Here is a 24510-nt window from a genome sequence, read left to right as displayed (position 1 = left end):
ACAGCCAGCTAATGCTGCTTGAGTGCCTGCGGGTTTCTAGCAGGTCTCACAGCACTGGCAGAGGTGGCATGGAGCCCAGTAGTGACCTGCATGCCACCGAAGGGCAGCTGGAGCAGGGTGGGTAAACCTGGGTTACTTTAAAAGCAGTAGGTGAGCAGCTTGAGGTTGCAGCAAGCAGGGGAATTGATGCTGGTGAGGATTTGGTTTTGAATTTCTCAGGTTAGCATGGCCCCTCATCCTCAGCTGGGTGCTGCCTAGCTTAACACGGGCACAGTAAAGTATAGAGCGAGCACATTAATCAAAGGAGAGAAGCTAAATTTCAATAAGCTTTCAAACCAAAACAGACCTTAAGCTGAAGGTGCAGGAAGAAGGCCAGGAAGAGAGTGGTGGCTCCCCATGAGACTGCACGGCCTGCACTGTGGGTGATCACCTCCTGGAGCAAGCAAGTGGATGACACTGGATGGGTGAGTGAACTGCGTCGTGACCTGACTGCCACGCACAAAGGTAGGGGACCTCGCCAGAGGACTGTTCACCAGGGATGCTAGGGGAAGCTGGTGGTTGTGGTCCCCACTGGAATCAATAAATGGATGTTCTGGGGCCTGCCTTCAGGTTGGGAGGCAGGAGGCTGCTATCCCAGACCTCTGCGGTAATGCTGCCTGAAATAGTGCCAGGGCCATAAACAGGGCCTGGGAGGCAGGCAAAGAGCCAGTGCCCCAATGCACAGGCACAGAGGTAGTATTAAAGCATTTGGGGAAATTAGGAAGCTCCTGGGATAAGAGGGACCTGTACAGCCTGTATGGATGTACCACGGCTAAAATGAAGCCAAGCCGTGCACCTCTGAAAGGGCAAAAGGGAGAGGAAAAAAAGGAAAACAGTTCAACTGAAATAAACAAGGAAAATGAGACTGCCTGTGGTCACCCTTGGGCAGCAGTGCTGAGCAACAGAGCTTGGGAACACATGCATGTGCCTTTACAGCAGTTCCTTGTGCCTAAAAAATAGGAAGGGCATGTGAGAATGCCTGGGTTCAAATGGCAGTCCTGAAGCCCAGGGACACAGTGGGAGGAGGATAATCAGTGGGATATGGTGTTGCCAGGCTACCAACCTTGCAGGGATGAGAAAACAGGACATATTGGCGGGGGAGTGCCACTGTATTTGAAGGATAATACTGAGTGTAACAGCATAAAAATGCTCCAAGAAAAAGAGGTGTGCTATGGAATACCAAGTAACAAGGCGTCGTGGTAGGATCATACTGATGGTCCCCTTTGGGATGAGGACCAGTAATCATAACCTGACCATGAAATGTTACACGAGGTGGGAGGAGATGCAGTTGTAAGACAGACAGCAAAGTGGGTAGTTGTAACCTCCGTCTATAGTTTGGATCGATGCTCTGTTAGGGCAAGGTGTAGAGGTAAACATTTTTCGCATTCTGTGTGGCTGCGTCCTGGAACAACCTGCAAGAGAAGGTGCTGATCTGTACTTGGTCCCAAGTGGTGCATGGGACTCACTTCAAGAGGTATTCCTGAGAGAGCTGCTCTATAGCAGCTGTCTAAACATGATTAAATTTCAGGGACGATAAGCCAAATGAATTCAGAACATGAATATTCAATTTTAAGAAAGGCAACTTAGTAAAAATGTGGCTTTTTCTTTTTTTTTTCTTTCAAAAAAAGAACAAAACCACCTTGAAAGCAGTAGTCTAGGAAGTGAGAAAATTGGAGGCTTCTCAAAAGTGCTGTGTTAGAAGCTTAGGTAAATTTTGCAATGAAATTAAAAAAAAGAACATAAGTCTAGTAAAATGCCTTCATGGGTTAATAGAAGAGTCAAGGCTATCATAAGGAGAGGTTCAGTATTAAAAAATGGAAACATGGTTCAAATGAAGAGAGAATAATTTATGGCAGGTCAATAATTAACAGGCCATTAGGAGGACTAAAAAACTCTCCCCCAAAGAACTACTTAAAGAGAGCCTTACAAAGGATACTTGAGCTGCTAGTAAAGAGTACTTCAGCTGCACTGGAACTGGGATGCCAGACACAGAGTTGGTGGGACCACTTGCTGGCCGAAGGTGAAAGGTGCTCTCAGTGCTTCTATGTGCTCAGTGCTCTGTACCTGAGAACCTCAGTGTATTTGTATTGGCCTTCTCTGCTGCTGAGGAGATTCCTACAACCAACATTTTCTTCACAGCAGGAAGGTCAGGAGACCTAGATCGGGTTAGACCAAGCAGGTAAGTTAGTAAGTCCCTGGGTCTAGATAGCATGCAGCATGGGCTCCTGAAGTAACTCCGCGGTGAAATTACTGAGCTTATGCCTGTGCAACTCATTGTTGCAAGTGGCCACAGACAGCAGACTAGTGGATTACCACTGTAATTCCTACCTACAAGATTGGGCTAGAAAGGATGCAGGGGAGCACAGAGCAGTGAGTCTGATTTCCACCCCTGGCCAGACAGCGTAAGAAAGAGCAAGGTCAATGAAAGCATGGATAAACACAGTTGGCTTGGAAAGTCTCCATCTCTGCAGTGAGATCCTGCCTTGCTTTTCTTCTCAGGTTTTATACATGCATCAAAGAACATGGACTGGGGGCTCTAGCTGGCGTATTGCAGCATGGATGTTCCAGATTCTAGACCTAGGTGGACCATCACTCTAACCTACCGGGGCATTTCTTTGGTCCCGGACACAAGATTTAAATCCTTGTGACTCTTCACAAGTAGAATGAAGTCAATGATTCAGTGCATGGTGTAAAGTGAAGAGCTGCTGTGGGTTGGTGATATGATGCTGCAGTCTGTCTTCTTTAGTGTCTACCTGCTCATAAAGCAGATAAGTGTTTGTTCTTGTTCTCCTCCTTTTTGTGCTTTCTAATGACAGTGTGCAGAGGAGAAACTAGATCTCTTTCCTGCAAATTTACAGCTCATTTCCCCAGACTGGCAAATCACCAAATACAATTTGCCTGTTGCTAACAGATCACAGAGATGTCCCAGCAAAAGTGAACTCACAGATTAGTCAGAGCAGGATGTGGTGTTAATGAGGGTTTAGTTACCCAGACACTTGTTGAAAATAAAAGATGACAGGTCACAGATGGTTCATCCAGTTTTTAATGTGTGGGGGAAAGTTTTTATACAGAGGTGGCGAAAGCAACCGTGATGGAAAGTCCTTGCAGATTTATTTCTAACTAGGAGGGAGAAATGACAATTTCATTGTGGAGAGCAATTTATGTTATGGTGAGCATGGAATGACACAGTTCACAGTCCTCTGGGAGACAGAACAGTCAGGGAGGGTCCTAGACAACTGGAAAATGACAAGTGTGATGATTAACAATTAAAAAAAAGGGGGGGGGGCAGAACAGGAGGAGAATTATTTGTAACCAGTAACTTCATTTAAAAAAAAAATCTGAAACAGTTAAATGGTATTATTATAGGCACTCTTGAGGAAACAAGGAAGTCTGTAGCATCCATTATGAATCTGTCAAGAACAAAGTGTGCTAAGCCAATATAAAATCTTTTTACAAAATGGTAACACGTATTACAGGTAGGAAAGAATCAGCAGGAGCTGGCATTTGACATTATCTCAGATACTGTAATAAGTAGCTAGGGAAAAATGGTCAAAATGAAATCGTTGTAGTGTAGGAGCAAAACTTATTGAATACCTATTCTGTCAGGTGGTGTCAATGGTTTGTAGCCAAAGTGGAAGGACAGATCAAGCAGGGTTTTGGGTGGTATGTATTGGGTTTTCTTCCTTTCAGGATCCAAAATGACCCTGATAAATTGAAGAAATTGCTGGTAAACAAAAAGAGGGAGATCAATAGGAGCAGGTGCGAAGTACTGCCCTGAGATAGTTAATAAGTGGGAGCAATCAGTGTTTGCCAGGAGGCAATCAGTCAGCATGTGCAGAAGGTGATGCAGGTATGGGAAGGGAGGCCAGTGCCAAGGGAGCAGTCTCTAGGAAAGGTTTGGGGGTTACAAAGGAACCCAGGCTGAACAGGAGCCAGCACATCCATGGGGAGAAGACAAAGCTGGCAGTCAGTGCGGGGAAGAAAGGGACACACCAGGAACCAGCCAGCCACCTGCTGCTTGGTCTGAATTGGTCAGGTCTGGACTAGGGCTTTGCAGCTCATTTTGGGCAGAAAGATTAAAGAAAAATGAGGAGCACCTGGGAGGATGAATGTGAAGAAATGGAGAATGATTTGGAGGGCTAGAAAATATCACCTGGTAGGCTGGAAGAAAGAGGTCAGCTAGTCTACAGCCAGGGGATGGAGAAGGTAGCTAGCTGTCTTTTTATGTGAAATGGTTGTAAGGAAGAAGAGAACAAAATATTTCCATAATCATGGTGGTGAGGGCCAGAGTTAGTGGGTTTGACTGTACTGACAGCGTGGGAGAGATGATTCAATTTAGATGTTAGGATAATCTTTCTGAAATAAGGATAGTAAAGGGTTGGGATAGGTTCCAGAGCAGCAATGTTTTCAAGGCTTCATCATTGGAAGTGTTTAGGATTTAGCTAATCTGTCCTGGAAAAAGAAATGAGGTACAATCAATCCTTCTGTGGGACAAAATCGTCCTGAAGTTCCATTTTCTTCCTGTACTGTGTTGTTCTGATTTAGTATTTTTAAATTCAGAACCTTTTCTGAACTGTTTTTCCTTCTTTTGTGCTCGCAATTGCCTTGAAGAATAGCTCATACTTAAATAGTTAAGGAACCGCAGTAATTTTCAGTATTGGTTTTCTAGGTGTCCCTTCCTGTTCTTAGGATTTTACCCTTCATATATTTTGACCCTCATCTCTTCTACCTACCTTTGCGCTCTGTTCTCCAGAGCCAGTATGTTTATTGGCAGGGAACTTCTCAGTTCCTGTACTTGTGCAGTCCCATTACCTCTCCTCAAGCACTCTGCTGCCCTCAGAGCTGTCCTGGCCAAGCAGTGGAGCAAGCCAATATGAACAGTCAGTGATGATGGGCAGATCTTTATGTTATCCATAACCAGGACTGTAGCTTAGCTGTTTATCCATCTAACTTTTCTTCTGCTCAGACATAAACATGGCAAAGGCTGTTGTTTGTGCATCAGTTTATTCCCAAGGTGATATTTTTCCTTTGTTAACTGGCATATGCCCACCCACTCTCCCTGTCCTTCTTATCAGGAGAAGCTGGTCAACGTGTTCATCTCCTGCAGGTAAGTGCTAAGTTTTCCATAAGTCTTGCTGTTATGAGGTAGTATGGTGGAGTATCCGTAGCCTTTTCCATCACCATAACCTGGATTTTTTTGTCTGGGAAAGTTGTCTCTAAATCTCTTTATCCATTTGGTTCTGCTGGGGCTTATGAAAAAGGCTTTCAGCCGTGAGACACAGGTAACATGTTAAAGTTTCAGATAGACTAGCAAAAAGCCATGGAAGGGTGTCTTGCCACTCAGACTTTGCCTTTTCTACTTAAAGGATGAAATATGAGTGGGACTGATGCTCGTGAGTAGAAAGTGCAGCAGCTCCAGGGGAGGATGAGCAGACAGCTGGGCGGAGTGTAATCAGAAGTAATTTTTGATCTGCTAAAGGCCATGAAAAATCTTGCCTCTGTCCTGAATGTAAATTCATGAGAAGGTTACCCTATCACCAGAAAATCCCTCCTCTGGAGCCGTTGTGGGCAGCGTTCCCCATTAGGCTTGGAGTGGCTGGTCAGGTACACTGCTGTTGTTTTGGTGGAGCAGCTTTTTTTGAAAGGTGTGCGTGGGCTGGAAAGGGGTTTTATTCTCCACTTGGTACCTCTGTGGAGCAGCTACTACAGGAGGCAGGCCAAAACATTCAGCAGAGCAGCTCTGAATGGAGAACGGGCTCTGATGTAGATATATGGTTGCATCTGCTTAGTCTTCACGCTGCAGTGGTAATGTTCATCAGGGAGCGTGAACTGGCTCAGCAGATGCTGTTGTCGTGGAGAGAGCATTAACACCGATGCCCTCTTATTTCTAGCTTAGATCAATGATTTCAGTAATAAAGGAGGAATCGGTGCTTACCTATTGATATTCTGCTGCAGAGAGAAGCATGAAAGACAGATGATAGAGCTTGATGGGCAGTGACATTTAGTTTCCCTAGTAAATGCAAATCAATTATATTCCTCACCCAAAGGCAAACTAAGAGATGAGGTGCCTGAGGGAAATTCTTGTCTCCTTGCACCCCAGGGTGCACAGAAAACAAGTTGCAAAGAACCTGAGCACCTGGGCTGCTGCTGGCGGGGATGGGGAACTGTGGTGTGGGGCCAGGGTGGGGTGGACATGTTGATGGAGCTGGGGAGATGGGAGCAGAGAGGCCGGATTGCTGTGAGCTACTGTGGAAGGGGGTAGGGCTTTTCTGTGCTCTTCTGGCTGTTTCTGGCTCTGGGGGAGCATGGCAGTCAGAGTCAGCGGAGATTAAATCACTGCATCACCGAGGAGCATTTGAAGTGAGTTCTGAGGCTGAAATCCTTATACAGAGCGCAGCTGGAATCAAAATGTCTGTGTTTGGGGAAACAAGAATTATTTCTGTGTTGCTTAGTTCTCTGTGACAGGGATTTTGCTTGCTTAGGTCTTAAAAATAAACAAGTCCCCTCGCTTTGAACAGCATCATTTTAGCATAATGTATTTCCCTCCACATAACCCTATTGCTCAACGAGAAGCTCTTCTTTCACAGGTGACATTTTAAGTTTACTGTGCAAGAGGCATGTTAAGGCATTTTCCCCTCTGATGTTCATGATTTAATAAGATTTAAATTGACTTGGTAAACCATTCTGTGGACTTTTCAGCACTGAAGCCTCCTATTTTATTTTTTTTGTCTTGAGAGGGGAAATACCCCAGATCACTCATGCATTATAACAAGATGTTCATTCAATGATTTCAGGCAAGCAAGTGCCCCTGTTCTGTGCTCTTGCTTTGATTAGCACCTACAACAATACTTCTGTGCGTGAATGCGTTACGTCTTCCTCTAGCCCTTGAGAGTCTAACATTGCTCAGGCAGTGCTGTAAGAAAGCACTGGACCTTTTCTTTCAATGTGTGCACTGAACTAGATGGCAGTGATTTACAGCATGCCTTAGAAAAAGTAAGAAGCCAAGGGACTCTGTGGATTGCATTCATAAAACTGCTGGACTGGCACTTCGTGGTGCTCCCTTCTGGGGAGTTTCCATTGCAGCTCCAGGCATTACCCTTGCTGCTGCAGATGTCATCCTGTGTGATTTAACTGGATCTGCTCCTACGCCAGGCTGAAATCTGCCTGTTAGAAAGGAGACAGGCTTCAGAGTTCAGATCTGAATCCAGCCCCCTTCTCCCCTCTGAGCAGGGGCTGATGCAGGGAATGGGGGCACGCAGCAAAAAAAAAGGCTCTGTACAACAGGGGAGGGACCTGTGTGCTGTGTGGGCGGGTAGGAAGGAAGCAGAAACAGCCACTGATCTTGCGTGGGGATTGATGCATATTCAGAACTCTCTGATCATTGACCTTGAGATGCACCGAAGGAGCCTTGCGGCTTTTTCTTCAGAGGAGATCGCATAGCTGGGTAAATGGGCAGTACTATTTCTGTGCATATTTCATTGCATCCAGACAGATGAACAGTGCAGCAGCTTCTATCAACTTAAACCACATGAAATGATTCAAAGTTTATATCACCTTGTTGGTTGTCTTTAGCCTCTCCCTTTCGAGTCCCTGTATCTTACTTATTTCTCCACTAAATGCTCTGCTGCACTTCCCAACTGAGTTGTTGGCCAGTTCACTGCATTTTTCATGATAACAAGAACAGTGTTTTAGACTAAAATATATGCACTGAAACCGTGTGAGCTATATATTGAGTTGATGACTGCTAAATAATTGAGGCTGCACTACCCTGCATAGTTAGTGTGAGTTATTCCAAATTCTGCACAGCCAACCGAATGCTATGCTTCAGGCTGAACTTGGTGCAGAACGTGCGTGATAGACAATGGCATTATTAGAGCAATTAAATGCTAGTAATAGACTGGCAGCTTAATTATGGTTGCTGGTTGCTCTTAAAAAAAAAAAAAAAAAAAAAGAAAAGAAGTGACTTATTTTGGATGGAAATGCCTGCCTAACAACACTTTCTAGCTTCTTGCAGATCTTGAAATCGGAGCTGCAAGGCAGGAAAGTGTGTGTGGCAGAGTGTTGCTTGGGCACCTTGCCTACAGGCTTCTGTTAGTGTTTTTTGCTTTGACATCTGGAGCAAGCACGGGCTGGAGCCGCTGGAGCCACTGGAGCTCTGTGGCAGCTGTGCTGTGGTGCTTTGGCAGGGCACTCAGATGCTCTGTCATTTTGCTTGTTTGGCTGGTAAGCTTTTGGTGTATTTCTGTGAATTGATTCATATCAGATACTGTGTGTGAGCACGAGGCTTGCGTGTGAAGGAAGGGAGACTTGCATGAAGCATCCAGAGATGTGCTTTCTGTGGGTTCTTTAAGAATACATCCATTCAAAATTGAGTGTGAGGCTGTTTTGTGGACCCATGATTCACATGGGGATCCACTGGCTCCTGTATTCAGCTGCATCCTTCTTAAATCCTCTGCCTCCTTCTGCACCATCCTCTTCCTTGCCAGCTTTAAGGACCTGAGACAGATCAGTTTCTGGCAGGAATAACCAGGTTCTTCTGGGAAGCTACCAGCAACACTGCATTTCTCAATGCAGCCAGTAGTGAAAGTGTGTTACACAAGGATCTAAATTTGAAAGCAGTTACTTTCACTCTGTTCTTAAACAGTCCTTGTGTAAGACCATTTATTGCTTTTCATGACTTCAATTAAAGCAATAGTCAAGTGTTGCAAAACCCGAAGGACTAAGGTGCTGCACCTCAGGGGAAGGCTAACGGGCTATGTCAGGCACTGAGCTATACACACTGTCCCGGACAGCTCTGAATGAAATCTCTGTTTGCCTAATCTTCATCCATTTTTTCCTCTTAATGTGAAAACATTGGGTTCCTGCTGCACTACCTAGCTTGGATTTCTCCTTCCTTCACTTATGTCAGTTACTATGGGAACTGCTAATGGGAGAAAATTTGGTGCTTTCTGCCAATACGATATGAAGTCATTTCAAAAGTTATGTTCACGTTATGCATAGAATATCTTCATTACTGAAGAATGGATATATATGAGGACTGTTGTGTGAACAGCTTGTAAATTACAAGTATGTGGAGCGTTGCTCTTGCCTTCAGTATACCAGAGGCTGACTGCCGTCATAAGTGTACTAGTATTCTTGTATCGACACGTCTGCCATACAGTAGAGGGGTTTGTATATGAAGTCACACTTTACCTAAATCTAAAATACTTAAAAAATGCATATATATCATTTAGTTAGCCATGACTGGCATTTTCAGGGTACAGTAACAAATCCTTTCAAATTTCAAAGACATCTGGCATCTGAGTCTCTTCACGTATAGTATTTTAAGTAAGTTTCTCCCATCGTAAACAGATTCATGAACAGGAAGCAGACCACTACTACACATCTCCCAAGCATATTCAGACCTTATCCAATGGCTTTTTTTGACCAGAAGCAAGGCAAGAGAGAGATTCCCAACACATCTTATTAGTGAGGTGTGAATTGCTGTTACATGAGGCCATTCACTACATGGCACCAGGCAGCAGTTGAGGCTCTGAAATGAATTTTGTTTTATTTATTTTTTTTCAGTAGACATTGCAGACAATAGAGATTTCAAGTGCCATTTCTTGATCAGTGCTAAGATTTTGTTCATAGGTGCTGGTTTTACTATAGAGGGTAAGTTACATGGAAAGAGAGAAGGTGCTACCAGAATGAGTTCTCAGAGCAGCCCAACACCAAGGTTTTAGCAATTTGCTGGGACTGCTGGTAACTTGCATAGGAACTGTGGCTTCCAGGTGCCACCAGCAGGTCACCCTATGCAATGGGTAGAAAGCAGGGGACACAGCTCTGCAGCTGTTTGCCTGCCTTCTGCAGACCCAAGTATCACTGCCACAAAGCAAGGTGCAACCCTCTGTTGGCAGTGTCACCTTTGTTCAGGATCTGGGCGCTGACTTTGAATAAGGTGCAGGCTCAGTGTGGGTGGAGGAAGAAGAGGTGTGTGTTTTCAAGTGCTCTCAAAATTCAGCTTGCCCTGGGGATGCCTTAGATATTGGTTTCTGCTCTACGTTTTGCAAATGCTACCTACATGACTAAAAATTCCCCCTTCCCAATCCCAGAAATTGCATGTGCACAAAAAGAAGAGTAAGTAAAATTTGTACCCCTCTTTTTTTTTTTCTTGTATAACACTGGTATCAGAAAAGGTGTTTGGGAGCTCTGTTCCTTTCCAACTGACTGGAAAATATGTCAGCTTTACCTGCTCAGCCCTGTTTCAGTTCTGCATTGGTTATCTTCCTGACCTTTTCCAAGTTAGCATTTAGGTATTAGGAGGGTTTTTAAATCTTGCAGAGTCTCTCACCTTTATCCTCTCTTCTTCTGTCAGTTGTTTCAGGTGGGGGTGGGTAAGCCTACATGAGTGCTTTTTCTTCCTCAGACTAACCAAGATAACCAAGAAGAAAAAGCTGAAAGTCCTGCAAAATGGTGTTAACTAGCTCAACACTCGGGGAGTGCAAGGTCCTACAGGCCAGGCTGTGTGGGAAATGAAGAGTAACCAAGTTGCAGCAGGGGTCAGGATGACCCAACAGCCTGAGCTCACCACCATGAGGAGCAGGAGGCTGGGGGGGAAGACAGCCCCGCAGTGCCCCTGGCATGGGGAATGTGCAGCTCCACCTGAGTGGCACCACAGTACAAAAAGGACATGAAACTGTTGGAGAGTGTCCAGAGGAGGGCTATGAAGATGGTGAAGGGCCTAGAGGGGAAGACGTATGAAGAGTGGCTGAGGTCACTTGGCCTGTTCAGCCTGGAAAAGAGGAGGCTGAGGGGAGACCTCATTGTGGCCTACAGCTTTCTCACGAGGGGGAGTGGAGGGGCGGGTGCCGACCTATTCTCTTTAGTGACCAGGGATAGACCCGAGGGAACGGTGTCAAGCTCCAACATGGGAGGTTCAGGCTGGACATCAGGAAGAGGTTCTTCACTGAGAGGGCTGTCGCGCACTGGAACAGGCTCCCCAGGGACACAGTCACGGCACCAAGCCTGTCAGAATTCAAGAAGCGTTTGGACTGTGCACTTAGTCACATGGCCTGAATTTTTGGGTAGACCTGTGTGGAGCCAGGAGTTGGACTCGATGATCCTTGTGGGTCCCTTCCAACTCTGGATATTCTATGATTCTGTGATTTCCTTGAACACCCCCAGGGATGGTGACTCGACCGCTTCCTCAGGCAACCCGTTCCAATGCCTGACCACTCTTTCTGAGAAGAAATGTCTCCTAATTTTTTAAATTGTTGAAGACTAGTGCTCTTTGTTCAATTCTTTGTTTTAATTGTTGAAGACTAGGGGCATGACGTTTCCCTTTTTCCACTCACCAGGGACATCGCTCGACTGCCGGGACTTTTCAGCTATGATGGAGAGAGGCTTGGCAACTACATCAGCCAGTTCCCTCGGGACCCTGGGATTCATGTCATCAGGTCCCATAGACTTGTACCTGTTTAGATTCATCAGGTAGTCTCGAACCTGCTCTTCACTTACAGTGGGTGGGACTTTGATCCTCCAGCCTCCATCTATGGGTTCAGGGAAATGAAAGACTTGGGAAGCCTGTCTACCAGTGCAGACGGAGGCAAAGAAGTTGTTGAGTACCTCAGCCTTCTCCATGTCTGTTGTTACCAATTACTCAGCTATAGAAACTCACTCCTAATATAAGAAACTAGCCACCTATAATCGCTTACGCACTACTATTTTCACCCCTCAGTCTATTTTCACAAATGTTAAAGGTGCTTGGTGGCCCTCGGGGACTCCTCCTGTCACCCCAGCACAGCAGCCCAAAGGAAGCTGGGTCCTCTCTTGTGCTCTTCCTCGAGGCTCTGTGCAGAAGGGATGCCACCTCCCGCACAAGGGCTGGGGGATGGGAAAGAAGCACTCACACAACCCCTGAGAATGGGCACCAGAGTTCTTTATTGTCGGGACACCTTGCAGGTAAGCCTGCGGGATGTCCATGGTGTTTGGTGGCTCCAAGCTAATGCTGGGGATGGATGCTGTGTGGTGAGCTCCCTACTCATCGGGCACTCCTGAGATGCTGTTGGTGCGCTCGGATGGCAGAGAGCGAAGACGTGCAGGGGTAGTCGCAGGTCTGATCTGGCTGAGGTGGATCCAATTCCATTGGTTCCTCCACATCTTTTGGTGGATCCACCTCCATGGGCTCCACAGTGTTTGGCAGACGGACAAGCCAGTCCTTGCCAGGGACTGCGCAAATGGGATGCCTTCCATCAGGAATGTTTTTGGGCCAGGCTGCCGAACCAGGGGGATGTCCAGTTCCACCCCTAGGTCCCATGCTGCTGTCCGGTTGATTTCCATCTGTGGGTCTCATGCTGCCGTCTGCATTACGGCCGTGGCTGGGTTCCACACTGCGTCCTGGACTATGGGCATGCCTCTGCTCTACCTGGCTGTCTGCCTGTTGCTCCTGCCATCGCCCCATGCCACCGTTGCACCAACAGGAAGGCCCAGGCCCCCGGTTGTTGTGTGGCTGAGGGGGCGGCCTGTTCCCCGCGTCATTGCAGTACCAATGGTACTGCCTGTAAGTGTCTGTGGGCTGTGCACCAGAGGTCCCCTGGGCACTGGTGTCTGTTGTGCCGCAGGCGCGATCCCTCTGCCCATGACACTTCTCCTTCTCATTAAGTGCTTTCCTGCTCAGTGCTTCCTTGGACTGCATCGCTGTCCTCACACTGAGGAGGCCTGCTGCTCGCCTTGCTGCTTCTTGACTTCTTCCTGCTGCACAAGCTGGCTGTCAGAGTGCCTAGAAGCTCAGCAAGTGGTGGGCCAGTTGCAGGGGTCCTCTTTTATAGGGCCCCCAGCAAAGGCGGGGCAGTGGTGGCTACTGTGACCTCAGCAAGCCTCTGTGATGGAGTGGCCCACGCGTGGCCAAAGGCGGCCGTGTTGGGAGCAGCCTGGAAGATGCCCTCACATGGACAAGGAGGAGGGTTGGGGGGGCTGAGGGCCCCTTTTCTGGGGCTGGCTCCCCTGGGCCGTTTGGCTTGCCAGAGAGAAAGGCTGCCCCTCGGCTACAGGCATGGCCCTCCACTTCCCACCTTGTGCCTTGGTTTATTGTTAACACTGTTTTTTAGGTAATTTCATTCTATTATTTATGGAAAAGAACAGAAGCAAGGTGCATCTTCAGCCCTAATTCCCCTGTGGGCTTTGTGCTCTGAGTGAAGAATTTCTTCCTCACATCACATCTAATCTAAATCTCCCCTCTGTTTGTTCAAAGCCATTACTTCTCGTTCCATGGCTACACTCCCTTATAGAGTCCCTCTCCAGCTTTATGTTAGGCCACTCTTATGGGTTAGGTTAGGTGGCAAAACTGCAGGACCTTGCAAATTGCAGCCTTATCTACCTTGTTCCACATGGCCTTTTCCAGCTCAGGCTTTAGCCTCTGATCAGTGTAACATAGAATCATAGAAATATTAAGGTTGGAAAAGACCTCCAGGATCATCTGGTCCAACCACCCCCCTACCACTAATGTCACCCACTAAACCATGTTCCTACACACCAGGTCCAACCTTTCCTCTAACACCCCCAGGGATGGTGACTCCACCGCTTCCCTGGGCAACCCATTCCAATGCCTGATCACTCTTTCTGAGAAGAAATGTCTCCTACTTGTTTTAATTGTTGAAGAGCAGTGCTTACAATGAGTCAAGGACTTTTCAGCTTCTCACACTGCCCTGTCAGTGAGGAGGCTGGGGGTGCAGGAGGAGCTGGGAGGGAACAGAAGCAGGACAGGTGACCCCAGCTGACCAAAGGGATATTCCATACCATGTGATGTGGTGTATCCTGGTTTCGGCTAGGATAGAGTTAAATATCAGAAAAGTAAAAACTGAGTAATTATGATAAAACAAAACAGTGATAGATGGATAGTACACACAGATGATGGAGGCAGGGATAAAAAGTGACGGTAAAACAAATAGTGAGAAGCATAATTGGAAAAATGATAACACAATAAAATATTGGAATTGTTACCCGTTACCAGCTGGAACAGTTACCACTGTGGCAGGCTCCAGTGTAGCCTTATCATGATCATCCTGGGAACTTTTATTCAGGAAAGTGCTTTGCTTTTTAAATTCAGTATTGCGTTAGTTCCCCCACTCAGCTCTAGAGCAGCACATGCTATTGCTGACCAAGAACCAGGAACTGCCTGGAACCACAACATGATCTCTCACTTTTTACACCCACTCAGCTTTGGGTGTAAAATAACCTCACAGGTGCCATGAGAAGAGCTGGGTCAAGGATCCATTTGCTTCCTTGCCTATGTATAGTCAAACAGAGACAAGCAGCCCTTCAGAGCTTGCTCTTTCACTCTTCATCTCTTTCTGTTCTGCCTACCATGAAAGAGTGACACTACTGAGGTTTTTCCAAAGCCTTTTGTTTTGACGTGGAAAGCCCTGTTTCCAATCTGCCTGCATTTCTGGGGAGCCCTGGCAGCCCAGGCTGCAGTGTTACTGCTGTGGCCATGGTCACTGATGTGCAATGAGGTGTCCTCCTCTGCTGTGCCTGCTGTGGCAGGGCTCCACCTAGGGCATCTCATTGCCTGAGAGACTGCAGTGGGACCGAGACCTTTGGACTTTATTCCTGCTTCGTTCATGCAGAATGAGTGTAACCCAGACCCTGCATCTCATTTTCTGCTAATAAAAAGAAAATCTGAATTTTGCAAGAGCTAACCAAAGTCACAGTTTTATTTATGCACAAGCAGTTCCCCTTCCCCTCTCCTTTTGAGAATGCTTCCTACTGCAGTTCAGCACAGGGAATTTTCACTTCTGAAGAAAGTCATTCCAAAGCACTAAAATCTTGAAGAGATACTTCATCTGCTCCGTTTATGGTAGGAGAAGATGTGCTCTCAGTGGGTGTTCTCCCACCGTGGGTAGTGATTGAGCAAATTCCGAGCCACGAGTTCTTTTATGACCCTGGCTTTGCCCAAATCTAGATAGTTTGAAGGGATCTTTCAAAAGAACTATGACATATGGTTTGCTTTTTATTATTATTATTGCATCTAATGCAGAGAAACTTGCTGTTGCTTGCCTCTGTTATTGACATAAAGCTGCAGTAGGGTTTTCTAAATGCATTGTCTTTCATTTATATATAGTAAGAATTAATTCTGATTGAATACTTCGCTTCACTGAACTGCAGATAAGATGAATGGGGAATTGCTAGCTAAAAAAGGGCTCACACAATGTGATTCAGACCTCTGTGTCCCTGGGCACTTGATCTATTGATGGGTTTTGTAATGCTGTTATCCTGCTGTTCTTGTTGCAGGATTTTACCTCACACTGCAGAGCATCCGCAGGAGAAAAAAGGGAGGAAGGACTGGTGGTGACCTAGTTTTCCACATGCATGCACACAAAGTATGTCCTGGATATCCTCTGAGTCATTTTGGTGGACAATGATCCTTAATCTGGGGCTGGTCCTGAAGTTTGATACTCCTACTGATGTATGTGAAGAGAAAGCAGCAGGATGGAGCCTATGGTGTGCTCTGGATTTGAAGCATGTCCTGAGTTTTATTTGGAAATGCTGGCAGCTGTGGCCTTGGTACTGCCTTGCAGTCTGAGTCCCAGCTCTAGGTTTTCATCTCTGCTTTAGCAACATCCTCAGACATGTCTCTTGAGGCTTAATACCCCTTGTTTGTGGCTGTGCAGAGTGAGGGAGATGACCAATTTTAAGTCCTCTTTAAAATAAATAAAAATGGTGGCTAACTCTCAAAATCCTAATGCTGGAGCTTCATTTAGCTTCTTCCAAATGTTTTCTCAAAGTATAAGCTTAATATTCACTTAGAGGGAAACCAGAGAGATGCTTAACTGAAGAGACTAGGCTGCAGGGAATGCATGTTTAGCCTAGGATTATGAGCGCTTGGTGTTACTTCTTGGCTTCAGCCTCCCTGAAGGGAATCAAAAGAGTTATTTGCCTTGTGCTTATATTGTTACAGCACCACAGCACCACTATCCCATTACCTTCCATTGTTCTCCCAGACTAAATATTTCTTTAAATCTGTGACCTACAGGGCAAGAGTCCTCAGTAATGTGCCACTTCATCAAACAACTGAGAAAATCCAGAATGTCAACTGCTAACATGACATGCGAATTTTGTACAAATCTCAAATGTTTTGTTCATGTCCCAAGCAGGGGCTAGTGTGAGTCTCACCCTGTTGTGTAACCTATGTGGAAAATAAAATATTACCCATGGCCCAAAGTAAGATCCCGTTCAGGTTCATGGCAACCTTGCCACTGATGTCAGTGGGGACAAAGCTGCAGGGCTGAGATATAGCTTCTGTGCCTGTCAAAACTGCTGTGGATTTTTTTATTTTTTTCTATCAGATATGAAAGGTGCTTGATACATATCCCAGCTCCTTTAACAAATTTTCACAGCTGGTGTGTGTGTGCACATATATCAATCCTTTCTAGTAACTGGATGGCTGCCCAAATCACTGAATACAGCTACAGCCCTATTTGAATTTGAACACAGGTCTTGGCTCCTCTGGGAGAATGCTAAATAAGTCATGAGCAGTTGGAACAGTCAAAATGGTGCTCATCAACCCACTTGAGAGCAATACTTGGCATTCTTCAAGACTTCCCAGGACTCTGCTGGTGGGGTTTCTTGGTCAAATGTTTTTGCTGGGGGCAGAAAATCTCCATACAGTTTAACTCCGTGGTAGTGCTATGAGGGAGATGCATCTTTACAATATATTTTATACTAGGAGCACTGCTTTGGTTGCAAAGCTACAATTTATTGTGGGTGTGTTTTTTGTTGTTGTTGTTGTTTGTTTGTTTTGTTTACCACCAAAATGTATTGGCATTATCTGGGCCATGTTAAGGCAGATGGCCTGCCTGACTTTCCCTTCAGCACAGTTGGCTGGGACATCCATCTTTAGCAGGTTAGGACATTGGAGGAATGATATTAACTTCCTGACTCTGCATTTTAGACTGAAAGAGGGTGAGGCTCTGCTAGAGACAAACAGGGCTCCAGTCATGACTGACTTCCCAAAGGCACTTCCAGTTGAAGAATAACACAGTGGAGCTTCCCATGAAGGATTCTGTTGCTATTTTGTCTGCCATGGCTCTATATATTGATTAGGTCAGAAATTTCTTTTTGAAGGCTAGGTATTCCTAGCTTTGACTTTCATAAAGGCCCCAAAGGAGAACTGTATCCTGGAGAGATCACTTCTTCTGCAGAATTTTTGTAGGAGTATGTGATAGCTCTAGGAGAGGCATGGGAGAGTAGTTGGGGGTTTAGGTGTTAGGACTGAGAGATCAGGAGAAGGTGGAAAGTGAGCACAGAGTGTGTGCTGAGAAGGTCAGACCCAGCAGTATGGGGATGCCAGTGGGACAGTACAGCTGATGCAGGGCTCAGTTACCACCACCACCACCAATCTCAGACCAATCTACACTTCTTGATTTTGTCTGTGTCCTCTGTGACAGGAGAGCTGCAGAGCCCTAGCAGGGAAGCTCTGCTTGGTGGTGGGGTGTGGTGCTCATCCTGGGTAATCCCAGCAAATGGCTGCTTGCTAGACAGACCCTGAGCTGCACACCAGGGGAAAAGGGGAAGCCCACTGTTTGCAGCTCTTGTTTAACTAGATGCAGTCATCTTAATTTTGGGTGCTAGTGACACCAAAGATGGCCAGCACCTCTCTAGGAAGCTTGTTCTGGTGTTTGATCACCCTCAGGGTAAAGAAATTTTTCCTAATGTTCAGGCTGAACCTTCCCAGGTGCGGCTTTGTGCTATTCCCTCACATTTTACCTCTCGGTTACCACAGAGAAGAGCCTGGCATCTCCCTCTCCATTTCTGCTCTGTGCGTTTTGGACCTTACTAGGGACCAAAAACCCTAGGGGTTTCAGTGTGGTAAGTGTCTCGCATTGACATTAGCTTTGTGTGTAATAACTTGCCTTATTCCAGAGAATGTGGAAGTATGGTAGCACAGAAACAAATGTTCGGCCAGTGTGTGAATATATTTCAAAGTTGGTGCTTGCCAACATGCATGTTCCTCTCTGATCTATACAGCAGTCTTTGAAATTGAAAAGAAGGCTGAACGAGGTTTTCTTGTAAGTGGGGCATTTTTAGAGCTCCCTTCCATATGGCTTCCCTAGTTTCTAATGAGGTGTATATTCAGCTAGGCTACATAAAATATCACTGTATTCTGTGACTGTCTATTTTCAAGCAACTTGAAGTAGCTGAAAATTACTGAGCCTGCTTGAGAGTATTTTTTTTTTTGCCAGATTTGGTTTAATTTGGCCTGAGGGTTTAAGAAACCCCTAGCATATATGCACATGTGCACCCAGTGTGATTGCACCAGCCATGTTTCCACAAAAAATTGGGCTAAAAAGTCAGGCTGCATTTGGCCCAGAGGTCGAACATAACAGACAGGAAATGGAGCCTCAGTTCTTGATTTAGTTCTAAATGAAAAATATTTGTTCCTAACTTCTAACAATTCCTAGTGCTGCAGTGTTTCCATGCTTTATTTGAGAATTTCTGCAATTAGAACAAAATGAATAATGCAAATATGGATTTGCAAATTAATGGACTGACTTTATTATGGTGCTAAAAATGAGGTTGCATTATGAATTATTCATGCATACCTGTGTGAACACTAACTTTTAAAAAAAAACATTTGGGAGATCCAGAAGATTCAGTTTCTTTCCTTAACAAAATAGGCTTTTTTGGTAGTCAGAAATAACAGCATGAAATCACATGGGAATAATGGAAAAAAAAGACTAAACAGGTTATATGAGTCACAGTCATTAAATAAACAGAAAAACAATTATCTGTTTTAAATACAAACTAAATTTGAAGGAAAAAGATGGTCAAATATTAGAAAAGTCAGTGTGAATGTTAGTCTTTGTAGAGGGGAAAAGTTGTTAGATGTTGTCATGAGTTATTAGTTCAAAAACCTATGTTAGAAGATCTTTAAAAAGATTCAGCATTTTTATGAAAGGGCAGAAACCATGGTCCCTGCTTCAGCAGCTAGGGACTTGCCATTGAGAAGTTTAAAGTAGGTTATGTCTTACTTGGTGAACAGCTCCCATGCTGAAGAAACATTTGCCAGAAGAAACATTTGCCACATGGCCAATGTGAAGCAGACTATTTCCAGCAAATTAAGGCTCATTTGAGAATAATGAAGGAATAGAAAGAAATACTCTATGCCCGGTATATGTAACTATGCCATACCAAAGAGCATGACTAGTTATAGGAAACAGCCAGGTTTGGCATTCAAATGTCCGGTGTGCATCTACTCAGCACTCATCCTCTGCAGCTCTTCATGTTGTCTGGGGATGGAGGCTCCATGACCATGGCAAGTTCTGATGGAGGTGAGTCCTGGCTTCTGTCCTGCCAATTCAAAATGGAAAAGGAAATTACCACCAAAGGAAGGTGACACATGAATGTAGATTTACTAAGAGACCTAGGTTTAGATGTACCGGGAGTGTCTTATGTGTTGGTTAGTCATTAGCTGATCTAGGGGTTCCCTACCTGAGGTACTGCCCTTGTTAGTGCCCTATTTCAGGATCCTGGGCCTGAGTGACACAGTAATATTATCTCTGTGAACTGCTGGATGAGGCAAAAGGCCTTAGAGTTTTTTTTCTGTTTTGCTTTGCATGCGTGTGGAGGATTCTTGAGCTCATTTGTAGAGAGGAAAGTCAGTTCATGTCCTATTTCTTTCCAAATCACCCTCTAGGTTGCTCCTATTTAAAGCCAGACCAGCTTTATGGTCCCTTGGGTAGCCTCTGCAAATGCTGGACTTGTTCAAACCAGCTTCCTGAGAAGCTGAAAAACCTCAAATTTACTATGTTTCCTTTCCAGTAAGTCAGTGTCCTCAACTTCATCTCAAATAATCCCTTTCTCTGGGGCAAAGTGACTCACTCGCAGCTGCTATTGAAAGTGGCAGTGACCATCTGGACTGAGAAGCACTTCACCCTCCTTCAATGCTGGGGTGCAGAGCACAGATGGCTCTTGGGGTGCAGACTAACAGTGTGCCTCACCCAAACCTCTTTCTTCATGCCGATAAAGGGAAAGGAAAAACAGAGAGGGGATACGGTTAAATGCTGTTGTGCTTTCAGATTATATTTTTGAATTACATCTTTTTCATTAGTAAACATGATAATATTTCACCAGTTATCTCTAGGGTTATAGCATCGCAGACTTCCGTCAGTGCTGAACTCCCGGTCTGCCAGGTGCTGGGCAGTGGTTGCCAAATTGTTTATAGCCTAATGAAGCCAAGATGCTATGAATGGACACTGCAAACTAGTGAAAAGAAAGGCGAAGCACGAATGGGAAAAGTAGCCATGGGAACAGATGCATGCTTGCAGGCCAGAAGCAAACATAACTAAGTGGCTTTGAATGATTTATAACACTTGCATACAAATACTACCTCTCAAACTTGCTTTACTCACTTTCTCCCTGGATATCAGCATGCGGCCCATCAGATGGATGCCCAAGCAGAATTTGGTATAAAAGGATGCAGAGGAAATAAATATTATAATTTGGTCACACCCAGACGACCCTTTACTCAGATTTTGCAAATGCTTATTGGCAGAAGGGTGTTTTTTGAGTGGAGAGAATTTGGTTGGTGCTGTGTTCGTGCTCTGTCACCATGCTGGGAATCTGAGCAGCAGCTGCTGGATGAGCGTGAGGCTGGAGGAAGGGAGAGGAGCATTGTGAGATCTGGACTGGGAACTGCTGAGGAAAGCAATCATTTCCAAATCACTCTTCTACTAAAATGGGATGGCTTTGCATTAGAGACACTAACTCCTTCTGAAATGTCTCTGCGCCTTTTTTCCCTTTTGTAATACTAACCTATTTCTGAGACACTGGGCACAGCTTCCTCTTCTCTGTCTCCCGTGATGTTTTTCAGTGCTTTTGCAGGCTTTGGCAGCTTCCCAGTCAGTGCAGGTTCCCTGCCAACAGGCTCCCTTCACGGCTTGTTTTATAACGGGCTGACTGCTTTGATGGATGATAAGGCTAAGGAGAGTGAGGGAACAAGGGATTTTATTTATTTATTTATTTTTTAAAGAAAAGAAAACAAAAAACACACAAAAACCTCTCTCTTGCTTCTGAAGGACACATTGCAAATAGAGTTGGTCCAAACCTTGCAGGTTTTAATCATCAGGGAGCCCATCAGGGATGAAAGCTGTTTGTGTGATGCTCTGTGTGTGATACTGATGGGGTGGAAACATTATGGCAGGAAAGGCTAGGAAATAGAAAGGAAAACAAACGAAAATCTGAGGCTAGGAAAGAAAAACATGCTGAGTGGAGTGACAAGGAAAATAATCAGCCAAGGGAGAGGAATGGAGAAAAGAAGGGAAGAAGCTGGAAAGAAGAGAGGGAATGAGAGAGGGAAACAGAAATGGACTGACAGTAGAAAAAGAGAGAAGCTGAACAGAAGAGATGGAGGAAGGCAAGGCTGGTAGATGGCAGCCACGTGTGTGCTCTCTTGACAGAGGAAGGGGGAAGAGCTGGAACAAGGCTGAAATAAATCATTAGAATAGATAACGTCTTAAAATCAGGCAATAAGAGAGTGAATCCAATATGAATTGAAACATCAGCTGAGGCAGGAATTAGCAAAAAAAAAAAAAAAAGCCTAGGAAAGGACTAAGTCCTTCCTTCATACTTCTGCCACCCCTGAAAAATTTACTTACAGCAATAACTTGTGGACATTTCTAAAGCACACATTTTTCCCTGCCAAATTTTCCATGGCTTCCTGCAGGATGCTTCGCCGTTCCTCATTACTGCCGGGGCTGGCTAGACAGCAACAATTCATTTCAAGGCAGTTTTTGAAACCTGTTTTCATTCTGTATCGATTTGGAAACAAAACCTTTTGACTGTGTTTGCAAATCTGTAGTTGTGCTAATTGCATCTTCTTTTATGCCAAAAGTCCAACATTTGGATGCAAGTGTGTAGCATCCAGGTAGGGATAAGGGAGATCCAGATATCAGCTCTTGAACTCTCACACTATTTGGAGCTTTTAAAATTCTGTATTTAAAAAAAAAAATAAAATTTTAAAATTTAAAATTTAAATTCTGTATTCATCAGAGCATGGATATGTTAAGCCTGGGAGTGGGAAACTGTTTCCCCTTTCCTTTGCCCCAGCTTTGATGAAACCAAACAGGTTCCTGCACCTTTTTCAGTAAAACCTTTAAACCTTTTTACCTTTTTTTTTTTTTTTTTAAATGCTCTATCCACGGTTGATGATGATTGGTTTCTATGTTGCTCCTGCCAAAAAGGTTTTGTTATAAAGAACCTGTGCTGTTTGGTGGCGTCCCATCTCATCAGTCTGGTTTGTACTCCAGTAACGTAGCCGGTGTCTTTCAACACTGAACATGATATTGACGTTTAGTACTGTGCAGATATCTGGTTGAGCCTTACAGGCCATGATTAGATCTGTCCTGTGGAGTTTTGCTTCAGTACTTGCACTTACTGCAGACAGAGCAGGAAATACGTATCGTGGATCTGTTCAGCCAGGGTGATGCAGTTTGATGGCTCTTCACGGCTTAAGAACTCCAGTGCAATGCAAACATGTCCTGTGGGCTGTTCTTCACATCCTCTGGCTGCATAGAGTAGAAAGATAAAATGAAATGTTCCTTCAGCATAGACGTGATCTTTCGGCATCATCAATACAAGTCAGCTGGTTTCCTGCTCATTTCAGCAGAACCACCCATATGAGTGCAATTACTGAGGAGCGTGCAAATGGCAATTTAAGGGACAGACTGCCAGAGATGTCTGGGCAGGAGCATGCAGTCCTGTATGCCTGTGCAAAGCTCTCTTGGGTCCCAGTCTAGACTAGCTCATTACACACACTGCAGTCACACTGCCTTTTCCAAAGGCAGTGCACAGCATATTAATGCATACTTTTAAAGATTTTGTTTTGTAGTGGACGAGGGCTGCAGGACTATTATTGATTCAGGGTAACGCCAAGCGTCTAGTAATAAAGGTAGCTCTGCCTTCAGATTTGAACACCTTTTTTGTCTCTACAGCTGTAGCTCCCGGTGGCATTACCACCCCTTTCACATTTACTGTCACAGTACAGACAAGAGCTCTCTAAAAGTGGTGCAGGGTGTCTTCTCTATTTCATGGCAGATTTTCTTTCCTTCATTGATGCCGCTTGCTGTGTTCTCTATTTCCTCACAGCATCGGTGCAGTTGCCTGTCTGCTGCAGGCTGTGCTGCAGAAGTTGTCCAATGCCAGCAGGAATAGTACTGGGCCTTGCTCTGCTGGAGATGGCTGCAGCACCAGAAGGGCACAATTTTGGGAGAGGGGAATGTGGATGTGCTGCAGGTGACTGGAGGGCTGGCCTGGCAAAGCTGGTTTGTACAGAAGAGAGAAACCTAGGGAATTTTCTCTCCCTTTCCAAAACTGGGTTGAAGCAAGCTGTGCTTTTGACAGATACTGACATTTTTACGTTTTTGGGGATGCTGATAACACTGGCTGTTGCAGCGCCTAGATTATCTTGGCCCCGACTTGTCCATTTTATGATATAATAAACCAGAAATGTGTTCATAGCCCCACTCAGACTTTTTCCCCTCTAACCTCAGGATTTTATCCCTGCTTTTGTTATTGATATACACAGGTTTATGAGTCTGGTTTTTTAGGATATAGAGGGGTCTCTTGAGGTTTAAAAAACAGTTATCTGCTTAGGCACCTCTGAGTTTTTTGGACACAGGCACTGACCTGTACACTGGGCTTTTCTAAAGAAGCTCCCGTTTTTTGGTGAAGGTGGCAAGCACTCCTGTTTTCATTCTGAAGGTAGGTATTCTGAAGGGTAGGTATTCAGGGCTGATGTCTATGTTGTATACATACGTGCAATTCTTTCCTGTGACTGATAGGGCATGGTAAGAAATTGTGTCTTTTGGGATTATGCAGGCTTCCGTTTCAAAAGGGCTTGCCGTAACCATCTAGTCTGACCTCCTGTATGCACAGTCTGTAGGGTAAGCCTAAGTGTCCTGAAAATAAAGTAACTGAGTTAAAAAGACCCACAAAACCTAGAGGGAAAGTGAAATTCATTGCATTTTCCCTATCCTTATTTTGTGGATCTTTTGCTTTCTCTGTCAATCAAAAAGAGATTAAACTTCCACACTTGCTTAATACTTGGTTAAACATTATATAGTCCATTGGCTCCAGCTAAATATCTCCCCAATTATATGGGACTTCTAATGCTACTCAAGCTAAGCAGCAGTCATTAGAATAAATTGGACATTTCAATAAAGTGGCCTTCAGCTGAAGTTGCACTCAGTGTAATCATGGCCCTAAGGGCACAGCTTGATTCCTCACAGCTTTGCATGTTTCATTCTATAAGTGCCATATTTCTAAAGGTAAAATGTCTTCTTTTTTTCTGTAGGTCCTTTCAACTCATAACGAACAACCTCAAGTGATTCTTGAAGCCTCCTTAAGGGAATTCTGTTTTTACTGATTTTTTTTTTTTTTGAGGAGAAATAAATGGGAAAATAAGGCCAGCCAGCGCATGTGGCCATGGGGAGT

At 44.9% G+C, this 24510-nt stretch overlaps 1 protein-coding gene across 2 annotated transcripts in view; it reads left to right on the top strand.

Annotated features, from left to right (window-relative positions):
• Positions 1-3926: 3926 nt before the first annotated feature.
• IYD (iodotyrosine deiodinase) overlaps positions 3927-24510 on the top strand; it is a 53777-nt gene continuing 33193 nt past the window's right edge. Inside the window, exons 1-2 of one of the 2 annotated variants that reach the window (XM_040550576.1) lie at positions 3927-4245; positions 5006-5146. In XM_040550576.1, coding sequence (XP_040406510.1) covers positions 5014-5146 — 133 coding nt within the window. In that variant the 5' untranslated portion in view covers positions 3927-4245; positions 5006-5013. The other variant, XM_040550577.1, reaches the window with a different exon arrangement.

Source organism: Cygnus olor, chromosome 3 (assembly GCF_009769625.2).
Source record: "Cygnus olor isolate bCygOlo1 chromosome 3, bCygOlo1.pri.v2, whole genome shotgun sequence".
NCBI lineage: Eukaryota > Metazoa > Chordata > Aves > Anseriformes > Anatidae > Cygnus > Cygnus olor.
The sequence above is the reverse complement of the archived record's forward strand: the minus strand, read 5'-3'. Positions and strand labels throughout refer to the sequence as shown.